The sequence below is a fragment of the Rhinolophus sinicus genome, chromosome 6, assembly GCF_057876585.1.
Source record: "Rhinolophus sinicus isolate RSI-liver-muscle chromosome 6, RSI-T2T, whole genome shotgun sequence".
NCBI lineage: Eukaryota > Metazoa > Chordata > Mammalia > Chiroptera > Rhinolophidae > Rhinolophus > Rhinolophus sinicus.
In genome coordinates this window covers 50,094,102-50,110,476 of record NC_142506.1, presented here as the reverse complement: position 1 = coordinate 50,110,476, position 16,375 = coordinate 50,094,102, and the positions used below count along the sequence as shown (strand labels likewise).

At 42.4% G+C, this 16,375-nt stretch overlaps 1 protein-coding gene across 2 annotated transcripts in view; it reads right to left on the bottom strand.

Annotated features, from left to right (window-relative positions):
- FMN2 (formin 2) overlaps window positions 1-14,874 on the bottom strand; it is a 317,737-nt gene extending 302,863 nt beyond the window's left edge. Inside the window, exon 1 of one of the 2 annotated variants that reach the window (XM_019746843.3) lies at window positions 13,116-14,874. In XM_019746843.3, the coding sequence (XP_019602402.3) occupies window positions 13,116-14,667 (1,552 nt within the window). In that variant the 5' untranslated portion in view covers window positions 14,668-14,874. The remainder of the gene's footprint in view (window positions 1-13,115) is intronic. The other variant, XM_074316783.2, reaches the window with a different exon arrangement.
- Window positions 14,875-16,375: the final 1,501 nt, after the last annotated feature.

Here is a 16,375-nt window from a genome sequence, read left to right as displayed (position 1 = left end):
TTGTATGGTATTGATCAAAGGATAAAAAACACACACAAAGAGGAAAAGAACAGACCTTCAAAAACAGACTTATGTATCTATGGGAACGATATAAAGGTGCTAATAAAAATCATTGAGTAAAAACTATTTAGTACATGATGTTGAGAAAACTGGCTTGCCATACAGAAGAAAATAAAACTGAATCCCTGCCTTATACCACAAGGACTCTCCATAGATCAAAGGCTTGAATGTGAAGGGTGAAATGATGAAGCTCACAGAAGATTGTGGAGCAGAGAATGTTTGTAACCTAGAAATAAGAATTTCTTACATGAGAAGAAAATAGCACGAATCATAGGTTTTTATAGACGATTGGATAAAGATGTGGTACATATCGTGTTTCCCCGAAAATAAGACCTAGCCAGACAATCAGCTCTAATGCGTCTTTTGGAGCAAAAATTAATATAAGACCCGGTCTTATTTTACTATAAGACTGGGTCTATAATATAATATAATATAATATAATATAATATAATATAATACTCAGTCTTGTATTAATTTTTGCTCCAAAAGACGCATTAGAGCTGATTGTCTGGCTAGGTTATTTTCGGGGAAACACGGTATATAATGGAATATTATTCAGCCATTAAAAAGAATGATATCTTAACCATTTGCAACAACATGGATGGACCTAGAGGATATTATGCTAAGTGAAATAAGTCAGACTGAGAAAAACAAATACCATATGATCTCACTTACATGTGGAATCTAAAGAACAAAATAAACAAACAAACAAAACAGAAACAGATTCATAGATACAGTAAACAAACTAATGATTGCCAGAAGGGAGGGGGTTGGGGACCTGGGCAAAAATAAAAAAAAAATAAAACTCGACATCAAAAAAGTATTTCTGTTCAACTAAGGACATAACAAATTTACAAGAGGGAAGAAATATTAGGGGAAGATATTTATATCTAAAACTGATTCTACGTGTTAAGATTTCAACAATTACATATAACTGAATCCACTGCAAATAGCTTAAATGGGAAGAGACTTACGGTAGGGTATTACTTGTTTTATAGAATGTTGGAAGGACTGAAGGAAAAGATTCTAGAATCTTTTTAGAAACTACTCAGCAATCAACGGCTTAGAACTAGGCCACCAAAGAAGTGACTGCCTCCTCCCTGATCTAAGGTCCTGGCCTCCAAAAACATACTTTCACTGCTACCATCAGGAATTCTCATTACTGAAGGCTTCCTCTGCTGCTACCTCTGCAGCCAGCTCCAGAACTGTGCTAAGCCATTCCAGCTGCAGGGATGCACCACACTCCACCCTCCGTGAACCAGTACCTGGACACGACAGGTCTGCTGACGCTGCCCCAGAAGAAACGGATAGTTCTTCAGCTGTGCTACCCAGTGCAAACAACGGAAGTTAGTCCTAAGCCTTGTTTAGGTCTTCTAAATCTGGCACAAATTCACCAAACCCACACCACATCTGAAGACAACCTGCAAGGGACTCTCAGAAAGGTCACTTTTACATTAGCGTCCAACACAAGGAAAGAAGAGCAGAAGGAGGATTAATGACAAATCATCACATCCATAGCATTGGTAATAGAATCATATCAGGAACGTACAAAGAACCCGTAAATAAACAAGAAAAGTCAGGAAACCCTAGAGAAAAAGGTAAAACGATGAAGAACTAATTCAGAGAAGGGTAAACCCAAACGAATGAAAACACACAAAGGTTTTCTCAAAGGCATTAGCCATCAGATAAACACAAAGTAAAAAGTAAACCAATGAGGTATCACACTCCTTCATTGGATTGGTAAAAATGCAAAAATTAGATAAATGTTAATTTGCTGTGTGAATGGAGTATACACTGGGAAAAACATTTTGTACTAATCTGGCAGTTCCTAGACCAGGTAAGGAAACGTTCGCTATATGACCTAGCAATCTCATTCCTGAATATACATTCCAATGAAATTCTCACATGGGACCCCGTACAGGAATATTCATCAGAATGTTGTCTGTGGTGGCAGAGAACAACAAGAATGTAGATGTTCGTCCCTGAGCAAAGGTTTAAATAAAATGTGAGGAATGTCCACAACGGCCAAGCACATTGCACAACTCTAGAGGGACACCATTCACATACAATAAAAGGTGAACAGTGCCCCCTGCTGTTGTACAACTTGGCAAAATTCACACTCTTGGGACTATTATATACCAGTAAGAAGCAATGAATTAGCTATACATAATTATTTATCTATCATATACTGTATTTATATATATGTACAATAAAGTATTTAAAGTTTAGCCTCGGGGAATAGGGAATCGCTGAAATGTTTCCAATCTGGGACTGACCAGTTTATCTTTGTATTGTAAATATTTTACTCTCTTGCCTTGTGGCATTGTTAGAGGACAGCCAAACTGTGGGCAGGGAGAATGCTTAGGATCTCAATGTTGGGTGATCTGTTCTAGGAAATGGGAAGAGAAATTAGAAGACTTATTAAAGAGATATTTAAGAATAGAGAAAATAGAAAGACTCATTGATGTCAAGTTCAAGTATAAGAAGAAAGGAAGAATTAAGGAGGGTAACAAGGCATGCCTTGATGGAAAAACGCAGGAGAAAAGTGATTAAAGGGCGGGGGAAACAATGAGTATAGTTTAGACCCAGTGACTCTCCTAGACCTGTGATATCTAAAGGGACTGTGCCTGATGCACAGGAGAGAGACAGGGGCTAGAGCTCTAGACCCAGAAGTCTATTGGCAACTGGTGGCTCAACCTTAATATAGCTCAAAGTTAAACCTAAGACCACATTCCCTAGCTTATATTATCCCAAAGCATATGGTAAGGAAAATGATCCGTGAATTTTGAGTCAAATGAGGTTCCTTAGAGAAATAATCCAAGTCAGAGATGAAAGCCTTCCAAGGATCACTTTTCACTTATATCACATTTCCAGCCCACATGTCTCTTTACCTAAATCATTGCAGTTCTTATTCAACCATAGATGCCCACCCCTAATATACTGGATCCAACTGAGTCAACACACTTTTGGATTTTTCTAAAATCAGAATAGAGACACATCAAACCCTACATCCTGAAACAAACTGCCAGGATACTATCCAAATATTGTATACCCTCCAAGCCATTTACTAGCACTAGAAGGACAGTAAGATAGAATGGGCTTGCAGAATATCTTGGGTGGCTGCAAAACGTAGCACCTCCCACTGAGATTTCACATACTTTACTTCTCCAAACAGGCAAGTACTGGTTTACAGCTTCAAAGGGGGGCAAGGAGCAGGGGAAGGAAGAGGAGACACTTATCTAGGAGCATATAGGTTAAAAAAGAGTTACAAAAGAATATCTCTATTGTTATCCCATTGTTTGTTATACTCTTTTAAAAGATAATACTTGCATGCTAATAATGAAGAGACTCATTGCTTACAAAACTTTCCAGAGTATCCAAATGTATTTATTTGGGATCCTGAAATAGTTCTATTCTAGTTCATTTGCTTCTCAATGGGCATAAACAATCTGTATTTGTTTAAAGCCAATAAAACAACAACAAAAAAAGTAAAAAACCCAAGAGTTCTTTTAGCCTTTTAGTCTCTAAAAAAATTTTAACGTCAGTGTAAACTTCTTAATGGAATATCATAAACTCATAGAAATCATTTAAGTAAGCATATATAATAGGGGAAATTGAAAACATAACAAAAACCAATACATTAACACATACTTTTAGTGAGCAGTTTAAACTGAAAGGATAAATGCACAGTCTATAATCCACCCGAGAACAGGAGATGACTTATATTGTAGATAATAAATCTAAAAGGACTTGCTCAATTATGTTAGGTAGACGCCATCTATGCTAAACCCTTGGGTCATACATTGTATTAGAAACTCAGCTTTCCCTTTCCTATATTTCGATAAAACAGGTCAACCACCTAAAACTGAGTCCTCATGATTTTGATTTGACTTGTGATTATAGCTTTAGAAATCATTTTCCCCCCCTCTCTCTCCACAGACCTCATAGGTCTAGCCTTTCCCCTTGATAATCATTAACCCCTGAGGCAGCAGAAGACAATAGCACAGACCTGACCAATGGTCACAGGTCCCAACCTCTGGCAGGCTAAAGAGAACATCTTGACCTAAGTTATGTTTCAGCTCCTAAGCCCTAAGGTGGAACAAAGCCCTGGCTACTTTTCCATGAAACTAGACAGAGGCCCCGAGAATAGAACTCAGATCTGCCCTTAAGACCTGAAGAAATGATTTATTACCCTTACATCACCTCCAACCAATCAGATTGTAACAAGACCCCAACCCCTAAACCATGGTGTCTTGTTCTTTTGCCTTATAGAATTTGTAGCCTACACGCCATTGTGGAGTGGGGTTTTTCAGAGCATGGGCTTGCACGTTCTCCAGATGAGCCAATCCTATAATAATAAATTACTTCCTATCTCTACTGCTAACCCCTGATTGTTCATTTCTTTTGCCAAGTGCGTGCAGGTGGATGGACTTACATATTGGGGTTCAATAGCACACCCACCATTCGCTGTCTCTCCTCTTAGTGTTCAAAACCACAAGGTGCTAAGTTCACATCAAATAATGGCAGTCCAACCAATCCAAATCTCCTTTAGCTCAATTAACTTCATCAAAACTATCAAGGTTAAAACAGCACTGCTCTCCAGGTGCTCTTAACAACAAGGTTGCCAGTTCGATCCCTGCATGGGCCACTGTGAGCTGCTCCCTCCACAACTAGATTGAAACAACTACTTGACTTAGAGCTGATGGGTCCTGGAAAAGCACACTTAAATAAATAAAAGTTTAAAAAAGAACAGCACCGCTCTCATCACCAACTATTACCAATACCCAAAGCATCTTTATTCCATGGTATAAATGGATCCTCCAGCATAGGGATCTTCTTCACCTCTAATAATAAAGAAAATCTCTCAATAATATGTATAGTATCACTATTAGTAGAAAAAGTCATTACTGGAACCATATCTTCTATAAAATAGCAGGATTGGATGAGACTTAGAGGAGGCAGCTTCCCAGCAAGATGGCATTCACTTTTGTAAACTGGGAAACCAGGGTTCTAAGAAGAAGTAAGAGAGGATTGCCCCATCCTACAGGACATCAGTGGGCCACTTACAAGGGAGGCAGACGGAAAGATTTCTCTACTTGCACTATTGCCATAGCAGCGCCGCTGCAAATTTACTGATAAACACAGTTCTTTCCCCGTGTGTGTGAATGTAAAGCAATAATTCAAATGACACAGAATTATGTTCCATACATATCCACTACATCACTGAGTACTACAACAAAGGAACATACTTTGAAGGAACATACCTTTCCTTCAAGTATAAAAAGAGAGCCAACTGTTTAAGCATTTTTAAGCATGATTTTAAAACACAATAAAGGCTTAATTTTCTCAAGAAATTACTCCATTACCCCTGCAAATAAGAGGGTTATTTTCAGCCTACCGCAGGTCTGGTGAAACAGACAATAAAGCTTCCGGGGGTCCAGTATACACTGGAGACTGACTGGATCACAGAAGAATGGCAGTGATTTTCCTATGCCCCCAGCACAGCCAAGTACATCCTCGGAAAGGAGGAAGATGTAAATTCTCCCCTCTGTCTCCGCCATAGTGGAGCAGATGTCAAAGGATAACAAGTCTCTAGCATGGTTCGTGAGCATCCTCTTACAGCATCCAATAACTGTTACTACATGTTCATGTAATTCTGGTGCTTTATGACCGCTTTAAATGGACTAGGAGTCATATTTTCCACGTATTTATGTTATTAATACAAAAAAAGGCTTAGAAAGTTTTAAGTCACTAAAATTATATCCAATAACTATCAAGTCACCAGGCTATACTTATTTGTTTCTTCCTAACATCTCCTTAGCGCTAAATTTCATGAATATCAGGTTATTACTTATAATGCAAAAGCAGGAATGAACAGAGTAATAAAAGTTTCTCTATTTCCTTTACCTCTTCTTTCATTACCAATAAAATTTATATTTGGGAGCTCAAAGTTACTGAATTATCATTGCTATTTTAAGCTCAACGGACAAAAATAGGAGATGTTCTCTTTACACGTTTATCAAAATAGCATTAAACCTTCACCACTGATTCAATCACACCTCAATGAAAATAATTAATTTCAACTACCAAAAAAATGTTACTAATTTTCCACTTTAAAGAACAAGTATTTATAAAGACTTCAGTAGGTTCAGTGCCTATAATAGTAACTGGCACTCAGCAGGCACAGAATGGACACTATTTGAGGGTTGGTTAATAGAAGAGTGGAGGGCCGGCCCAGTGGCTCAGGTGGTTGGAGCTCCATGCTCCTAACTCCGAAGGCTGCCGGTTCGATTCCCACATGGGCCAGTGCGCTCTCAAACACGAGGTTGCCTGTTCAATTCCTCAAGTCTGCAGGGATGGTGGGCAGCGCGCCCTGCAACTAAGATTGAACAGGGCACCTTGAGCTCAGCTGCCTCCCGGATAGCTCAGTTGGTTGGAGCACGTCCTCTCAACCACAAGGTTGCCAGTTCAATTCCTCGAGTCCCGCAACGGATGGTGGGCTGCGCCCCCTGCAACTAGTGATGGCAACTGGACTTGAAGCTGAGCTGTGCCCTCTACAACTAAGACCGAAAGGACAACAACTTGAAGCTGAACGGCATCCTCCACAGATAAGATTGAAAGGACAACAATTTGACTCGGAAAAAAAAGTTCTGAAACTACACAGTGTTCCCCAATAAAGTCCTGTTCCCCTTCCCAAATAAAATCTTAAAAAAAAAAAAAAAATAGAAGAGTGGATAATGAACGAATAGAATCGGGTAAGCAGGCAAAGAGGAAGGAAAAGCTGAAGGAGGGGAGAAAGAAGACCAAAAGAATCCCTACATCTAAGAGGTATATAAAAGATGATATAGACAGTAAGTACAGAGACATGGATATGACTGCCAGCTAGGTCTAGCTGCTGGAAAAGATACAAAAGAAGAAATTGGAATTTAATCAGTCCTTTCAGATGCTAAATCAACAGAGACAAATAGTGTGCTCCAAGATGGGAAAAACAGCACGGCAAAGGCACAAAATCAGGAAAATGAAATACATGCATGCTCACAGAACAGTAAGAAGATTAACTTGCCCAAGGTAGAAAAGTTTATGGAGGAAACTGTGGGAGGTTAAGGATGCAAAGTCGGGTGTTTATAGCCAGATGCTGTGCAGAACAGAAATATTGAGGGTGTCAGCCTGCCGCCTCCTCTTCCCCACCCACTCTTTAAAAATCAGCACCTCCCCCAACCACACAGCCACACCCCCACCATATGCTTTTCTTCTTCAAACCTGAAAGTAAACCAACATTTCTGATAACATGACAAAAATGCTTACATAGAAAATTAAAAAACAAAAACATGGTGCATAAAATAAACAATTTGCAAATAACTAGTGACTAGAAATATTAACTTTCAACTGCTATCTGATCATAGTCTGTCAAGTTTTTGTATACAATTTTAGAGTTGCTTTATTTTAACAATTTGGTTCTGATCACTTTGAACAATGCAGTTTATTAAAGCAATAAACCAGGACAGGAAAGCAGATAGTGCCTACGTACCAGGCAGAGTGGTAGGGGCTTTCGATACACAATTTTATGTAATCTTAACATTAATGTGAAATTACTCCTCCACCTTCATACATGTGAGAAAAAATTACTTGAGTCACTTAATTAAACAGCAAACCTAGGATGCAAATTGACCTAGAATAATCGCCATTAGAATAACTACTGCTACCATCACCCAGCATCTTTTTTAATAAAATCAGAAGGAAACACAAGCTTTAAAAGTCGTTGTTCAATTTCCAATACACATGGCTTATATCCAAATGCCTAAATGCACTTAAAACTAGGCCAGTTCTCAGCCCATAAAGCAGTAATTAAAACTCACCACTGAAGCTACTGGGGAACTGGACTTCAATCCAAATCACGATCTAAAGAAACCATGACAGGATATTTCAAACTAAACTAAAATGATTTAAGAACAGTGCTCCCAGACCCAGTTTACGTTGCTAAATTCTATTCTGATACGTGGAATCCAGTAAGGCAAGATATAGGGAAAAGGACAGCATTCTTATAATCCCCTTGCCTGTTAGAGTAAGACGGATGCATTACATATATCAGGACTGATTTCTGACCTTCATTCATTTATGGACGTTAAGTGGACATCTACACTGTCAGATGCTACTCCTAGAAATAAGGCTGCTCGTGGCCTTAAAAAATTCACAGTCTAATAACTAACAAGCTATAGAGAAAGTCCTATCAATATAAAAATCAAGATAACCTCTAGAAGGGCCAAAAATGAGAATCACATAATACAAATTCTAAAGCCCTAGCCCGTTATTAAAAGTTCACCGAGGCGCTGGTTTTATTTTATACACATTTACAACAGATTTGGTTTTCTAAATACACATCCTAGAGGGGCTTAAATTATTTCCTATCTTAATGCTCTTAGGCAAATTACTTCACTTGCCTGACCCTCGGTTTGCTCACTGGAAAAATTAGAATAAACAGCTATACTTCCAAACGGTCGTAAGGATGCAAGATAATTATATAATGCACCAACACAGACCTTGGCATTTAGAAGTGCAATGAATACAGCTAATATCGTCATTACTGGATTTAGAATCCAGTGACAAATTGATCAGAAAAATCACATTAGAAAGTAACAGAGTTGGGGGAGAAGAGACTAAAGATAACTCTAAGACTAAATAGCTGACAGTAAGGAAAGATTCAAGAAAAGTACACAGATAGAAAAACCCTGACACAGCCCACTGGAGCCACCAGCCTACACACTTCAATAGCTGTTGGGGGCATCACCAATGTTTTCACAGGATGTAAAAATGATGAGCATGAAGATGACAAAACCATTTAAAAGAGATCATGAAGCACAAATTGGTAGTCACAATATTGCCATGGGGATATGAAAGTTAGTTTGGGGAATATAATCAATAATGTTGTAAAGATTTTGTAGGGTGTCAGATGGGCACTTGTCTTATTAGGGAGACCACTTCACAGACGGACGGTGTAGATGCCTGACCACTGTGCTGTACACCTGAAGCTGAATAATATTGAATGTCAACTATAATTTAATATATATGTATAGTCACGGGATGTGAAGTACAGAATAAGGAATAGAGTCAATGAATTGTAACAGCTACAGACGATGTCTGAGGTATAGTAGATTGGGGAGGTGGGTTATCACTTTGTGAGGGGTGTAAATGTCTAACTATTATATTGTTTTGTACACCTGAAACTAATAAAAAAATAAAAATAAAAGAGATCATGATTTATAAGAATTATTCCATGATTCAAAAAATGATAGATAAGCACATAATTGACTTGGAAAGATTCCTTTCAAAAGTGATTTAGCACCACAAATTGTAACATTTTACATGTCTAAACTTTACCTAACTGCAAAATTCCATTAACAAGCTTCTGCCAGACTTAAGGTGCAAAGGAACCTCTCACATTTCAGAAGTAGTTTTTTTCTCCTTAACACTGAAAAAGATGTATTTCAAACAAATTACCTGTGAACTATTTCAGTGCCATGACCTAAGACGTCATCAATTCCTAAACAGCTGAAACAAGTTTTGGTCTCATCATTGCTAAGCGTGTTTATATCTGCCAAACACACACAAACACATGCCACAGACGTGTCTTTTGTGTTGAATTTTCTCCCTGCATTTGAAAGTCAGTGAAAAGCAAAAAACATCTGTTCCTTCCTGCAGAGCTGACAACCCTCATTCTATGGTTTAAAAAGAAAAGATATTTATGGAAACTTATAAATCTAATGATCACCTGCTTCAAAGGTAGCTGGCACTTAATTGATCGCCTGACAGGCAAAATTAAGGCCAAAAAAACAATTTCCCTATGGACAACGCTGGTGCTCCCCAGACCCCTGGTAATTTTCAAGACACCCATAAAATCCTAAAGGCTGGCAAAGAACCAAATGTGATGCCAGATGACAAGGAAACAGACAACAGCTGAGATGAGAAAACGGGCCTGTGTCCATCCATATTCACTCCACCACCATCAGGACAGTTTCCATGAGAGCTTCCCAGAGAAAATGGGATTCACTCTGACCAACCATCACTTCTTACCCAGTCCAAGTAAGGACACATATTCAACAACTAAAAGAAATCACATTTTTAAAAACAGAAACTAAGACAATCTCAAAAGTGAAGGCCTTAAATTCTATAATACTTTTTTAAAGTTTTTGTTTTTTATGTTGTCTTACGGTATTGAATTTCCAAAAATGAGTAATAAGCAAGGACATTCAGACCTGAATCAGTAGACGCTGCTTCTATTTCTGGCTCTGGCCTCTGAATGAATCAGTGTGACCTTGAGAAAGTTATTTCATCTCTTCATCCACCTCCATCTCCCCACCAGTTACAAGACTGGGGAAAACCTACCAGTTCCTCTCTTGTGTGTGTGTGTGTGTGTGTGTGTGTGTGTGTGTGTGTGTGTTTGTGTGTTTACTTCTTTTTTGGTTTTTGTTTTTTATGGGGAGGAGAGAATGTGAGTGGGTGAGATAAATATATGGAAACTGTTATCAAATATCTACTAGTCACTGACTATTTCACCCATCAAATACAAAGTAGGTGATGTCCATACTAAAACAAGTAACTGCACAGTAAAAAACTCTGCCTGGAGAGGTCTACAAAACCTAGCTATGTCCTGAACTGGACTCCTTTAAAAACCCCAAATTGCACATTTGGTAATACTTAGCAAATTAAAATGCAAGTTCCAAGAGTACACCGTTTTTTTTTTCTTAAGGAAAATAAAACTTCAGCTATTTAGTATCCTCAGATCTCAAGGACTCTGACCAATCCTTCTGTGAAGACCACTTCCTTTACCCCCTGCCAAGGAGATAAGTCCCTGCATCCCTGATGCTCCCAGAGCTCTGGACTGCACATCCCTATCTGCTCCTGGGCACTTAGTAACTGAGCTTTGGAAATACAGAACTATGAGGGAGTGTTCTGTGTGTCTCCTACCATCTAGCAATATGGCCTGGCACAGTGTGGCTGTCGTGTGTGTGTGTGTGTGTGTGTGTGTGTGTGTGTGTGTGTCTGCATGCCCAGACACGTGTGTACACACGTACATATGTATTTGTTAAACAAATTAAATATATTGCCAAAGTCTAACGCTACTAGAAAGAGCAACGATTAATTTAATGAATGAGTCTTAATTATGATGACATTTTCACTTTTAGAAAAATGCATGTTACCTAAATAAAGAGGAAATACATGATTTCTCATCAACATTGAATTCACAAAAATCAACTCAAGAATTTGCCAATCTTCCCCCTTGACAAATGGTTTCTTTCAGGGGGAGGGTTGTTTGTTTGTTTACAATTTACCTAATGGGTATTAGACTATAAACATTCTTTTGACTTATGCAAGGGAAGGGAGGGAAATAAGTTTAAAAAAAGAGAGAGACAGACCAAGCATGTAAAATATTACTCTTAAGTATAAGAACCAATAAGTGTAAAATAAAAGATAGCCCATACATGAAAATAAAAATATGGTCAATCAATAAAAGTAATACCACAACATTAACACCATCTAGCCAAGAAAGAAGTAGCTATGCTCATTGAGAAATGTTATCTAAGTAATACTCTATAACCTATTTATTAAAGTGATAGAACATACAATTTTAAGCTTTTCCAATTACATTTGAAATTTTTAATCATTCAAATATTTATCACAAACCTATCAGTACTTGCATAAATTTTCATTTTTTTCCCTACTCAAATTATTTTCTTTTTGGTCCCTCCCTCCCACCCCCTGGTTTTTAAGCCATTGTTTCTCAGTCTAGTTGTAGGGCGCAGTTCCCTGGCCTGTGCTGGTATTATGAACCTTGCTCCCCTCATCTCCCCCCACCCCGCAGGCAGTTGGTCGCAGGTCGTTGGTCGGCCACTCACAGCAGCTCTCCTTGGCTGCCAGCTGCTCACCGCTGCCGGCCACTCATGCCCGCCAGCGCCGCCACCGGCCACTCACGGTAGCACACCATAGCGCACAGCAGCACACAGCAGCTGGGGATGCTCACTGCAGCCCAGCTCCAGGGAGAGCCGTTGTTCACAGTCTTAGCTGTAGAGGGCGCAGCTCACTGGCCCATGTGGGAATCGAACTGGCTACCTCCAAGATAGGAGCACGGCGTCCAACCACCTGAGTCACCAGTCTGGCCCTAGTCCTTAAATTCTTATACTCAATATTTCACTTAATAAGAGTAGAAGTTAGATAGCATGAAACAAACTGACACTCTTATCAGTGGAGTTTTTAAGGTAAGGCCTTGGAACCTATAAGCCTACAAATAACTTACACTACTTGACATTTACGCCAGTAAACTGACCCTTTAGCGGGGCATCACGATGCCTGTCAGAGTCTATGACACACTAAGTAGTATCAGTTGGATAGCTGTGCTTTTGGCTTCTCACCTTCACTAGCTCCAATTGACACCCTGTTTTAACTGGACCCTGAAACCAGAATGTTAAGGGAAAATGAAACTTATTCCTACTATTCTGTTTCATTATTAATTTTCACGTGTATTAGATTTCATGTCTTAGCAAACAGGCGTGACCACTTAACTTCACTAAGTAGTCTACCCAGATTGCTGCAAGATAGAAACTATTACACACAGATACGCGTCTATATGACAGCAGTCAGAGATCACCTTTGGATAGTACTGGAATAAATGATTTGTTTCTCCACACTGACCCTTTTTAAAGGACCATGAACAATTTTGTTCTGTTTAATGCTGTGGGTGGGGATGAGGAAAGAAAGAGAATGGTGGCTCAGCTAATGATGCAAAAAAGGAGTTTATCTGCCTCGTTGACTCTAGAGAACAGCAGATGTTTTGGAAAAAATGGACAAAGCAGCCTTTTCTTGAGATGACTTAGGACAAACACGACTGAGTTGATCCTTTTAACACGTTGCAAGGAAAGAGAGATTTCACTAAGCGAATGAGCTTTATGAAGAAGGGAAATGCCACAAGCAGGTCCTGGTTTTTCTGAACCAGGGAGGGTGGGTGGCAGGGGAAGGACCTGAAAGGTAGGCGACCTGAAGGCTGGACCACTGGGAGAGCTCACCTGTGAACACGTTCTGGAAACCATCGGCAGCCGCCTGCGCGCCAGACGCCTTGGTTGTCAGCGCCGGAGGCAACCCACCATCCGCAGCTGCCCGGCGGTCCGGCAGGTGTGCAGAGCCTCCCTCTCTGGGCGCACCGGCGTCCAGCTCCTCGGTCCAGTCCGCAGAGCGGCTGAGGCCACCTGCGAGGTCGCCGTCCGCTGGGTGCTTGTTGGCCGCGGAGGCCGCGGAAGCGAAGGCAGTTCTGGGTCCCCGGCTCAGGGCGGGCTCCAGCCGCCTTTTGATCCTGGGGCTCTGGTTGGGGGACTCAGACGGGGAGTGGTTGGGAGAACTGAGCTGCCGCGTGGTGGTCTTGATGTAGCAAGGGGTGATGAGAGGGTAGGGTTTGAAGCAGCGTGGGCTGGGCGCAGGGCTGCCCGGCAGGGAGGCGGCTGCGGGCGCGCCGGGCCCTCGCGCCCCCTCCTCAGGCTCTGCCCACAGCTTCTGCGAGGCCTCAACAACCTCCAGGCCCCACTCCTCCCCAGGAGAGCCTCGGGGTGCATCCTCAAATGCGTCCTCCTCGCCTTCATCATCCGTTTCCCCAGCCCCTCGCCCAGGGGCTTCGGCCGCGCCCTCCACGGGTCCGGCCTCGGGAAACAGGAAGGTGGACGAGGGCGAGTCTGCGGCCGCGAGCTGATCCACCCGCGGGCCGGGCGCCTCCGATGCTCCGCGGACGTTGGGAAGCTGCGGTTGCTCGGGCACCGGGGGCTCGGCGGCCAGGCTCTCGGGCAGGTCCGAGAGCGCAGACAGTGCCTGCTCTGTGTCCGGACTGCCCGGGGCCTCCCCGGTCGCGCTGCTCCGCCCCAGCAGGAATCGGTCCAGGCCCAGGAAGGCCCCGGGCTGCGGGGAGGCGGCGGTGTGCGGCACTGCAAGCTCCTCGGAGCCGGGCTGCTGCTGCTGCTGCTGCAGGCGTATCGCCTGCTGGATGTCTGAGAGCAAATCCTCTTGCTCGGTAGCCGAGTGGAAGCTATAGATGTCTGTATCCGAGCCCGAACTGGTCCTTTGTCCATCCTGCGCCCCTGCCGCAGTTTCCAAATCCTCGGCGACCGCCCGGCTCCCGACCCCAACCTCCGCCGGTTCAGGGCCACCTGGACGGGTCACCTCAAAAGGGTCGGCACACTCGGTATCCGACAGGCCCGTCTCGTCCGCGGAGAGGCTGAGGTCCGGGGTCTTGGTGACCAGGGACGGAGCGCTGTCCAGCTCCCCGGTCTGCAGGGCCTGCGAGTCCAGCACGTTCTCGCGGGAGCCGCCAGCGCCTTTCCCCTTGGACAGGTTCTTCCTGATCCTAAGGTTGGAAAACACCGAGGCCCTGGAGTCCGACTTGCTCTTCTTCTTGCCCGGCTCGCCGCCTCCAACCCCCTTGCCATGTTTGCCCGAAGCCTTCTTGCCCCCGCTCCCCTTCTTTGTGGCTTCTACATCTCTGGGCCCAACGGCATCGTCCGCGCTGCCGCCGCCGCCGCCTTCGTGGAAAGCATCACCTGCGCTCCTCTTCAGTTTCCCATCCTGGTTCCCCATGTTGCCGTCCAGCTGCTGCGCCGCCGCGCCTCAGGCACTCAGGCCATCTCGGCCCTCCTGGGCCCCCGGCCCGGGCTGGGGGAGGCTCCCGGGCCAGTCAGGCGGGCGGGCGAGCGGCTGGGAAGGGAGGCCGACGCGAGCCGAGCTGGCCCCGCTCTCATCTGCCGCGGCTTTGCACAATGCGCGGGGCTGCGGCTGCGACTGCAGCCGGGGACCCGCGGGGCGCGAACATGCTCAGTGCAGCGCACGACGCCAGCCAATGGCTACGCGGGACGCCGCCGGAGCCTGGCTCCCCTCCCGCCGCCGCAGCCTGCTGGGCCCACGCTGGACTCGCACCAGCGCGAGAAACGCTCCCCCTATCTCGGCGGCTATAATCTCCGCTGTGCGGATTTGAACGCATTGTACCCGCCGGAAGAGCTCGTCAGCTGGAAGATGCACATCCAACTCCAGAGCTCCGGGACCTGCCACGAGAAAAGTTAAAAAGGAAAAGTTTTAACAGGGAAAAACTGAAGCCTGATTTCAGGTGCTAAACCGCCCCCACCTGCCTTCGGAAGCATGGCTCTCAATAAATATTTGTTGAATGAATGAATTGCTCTCTTCTTTAATAATTGATCATCTTAGGAAAGGTTCCTACACATAGTGCTGCTTTTCTGTTTCATGCAAACCTTGCGTCTCCATGGGAGAACTCAAGCCATCATTTCAAAAGTTCATTTTTTTTTTTTTACATAATGGCGAGGTGGGGAATTCAGAAAATACTGGGAGATTAGAGTTGATTAAAATGCTAATCTCAAACCCTATGTGTTTACCATATAAATCAAACAGAATTTGTATTTTAAAGGGGTGCATATACTATAATTCCCAGGAGGTCAAACTCATCAATATTAAACACGTCCCTATTGTTGCCACCTTTAAAAAGGAAAAAGACAAAAAGGAAACACCCTTGGCTCAAACACATGAAATCTGATGTTATGGTATAAACAACCACTTTCCTAACAGACCCTTGAAGGCAAACTTTATCCTCGCTTTTATTTTAAATGTTTGCAACAACTCACTTACCAGCGTTTGTTAACATTCTGGCTTCAATATCAACATTAATTAAAATTTTCCTCATTGTAAATCTTGTCAGTTTTTTAATTACTTACTTAGGAAATTTAGTTACCTATATTTAAAAAGCATTTTTAAACATCATTGGTATTTAAAAAAGCTTATTCTTATAAAGTAACATTAATCAATAATGTTCCAAGTATTTAAATTAGAAGCTCATTGTTAGCCACTTTGAAATTACGGAGTAACTATCCAACATGTTAGTATTCTTAAAGAAAGCCCAAAGGAGGAAAAAGCACTACATGTGATGCGATTTAAATGTCACAAGCAAATACTTATTTACATATTGTGAATCAATATTTTAAACCTCCCCCATTAACCATTCTTATCAAAATTTTTTAAAAAATCTTTTGGCCCTATAAGTCTGATGTAAAACCATTACATAGCAATAATACTAGCCTTTTCTGATTATGTTCTTTAAAATAAATAACAACATAAGGGCAGGTGGCCAGTTGTCCTCAGTTAGCCATATCCCTTTTGAGTAAATAGTTTGGAGAAATCAACTTTCCTCACTTTGCCAGGGTAATATCCCAGTCTCAGAGCAATTCTGGAATGCTTGAAAGGTCTTTGTTTCAGTTCTTTCACAAGACTGCTTTTCTAGACG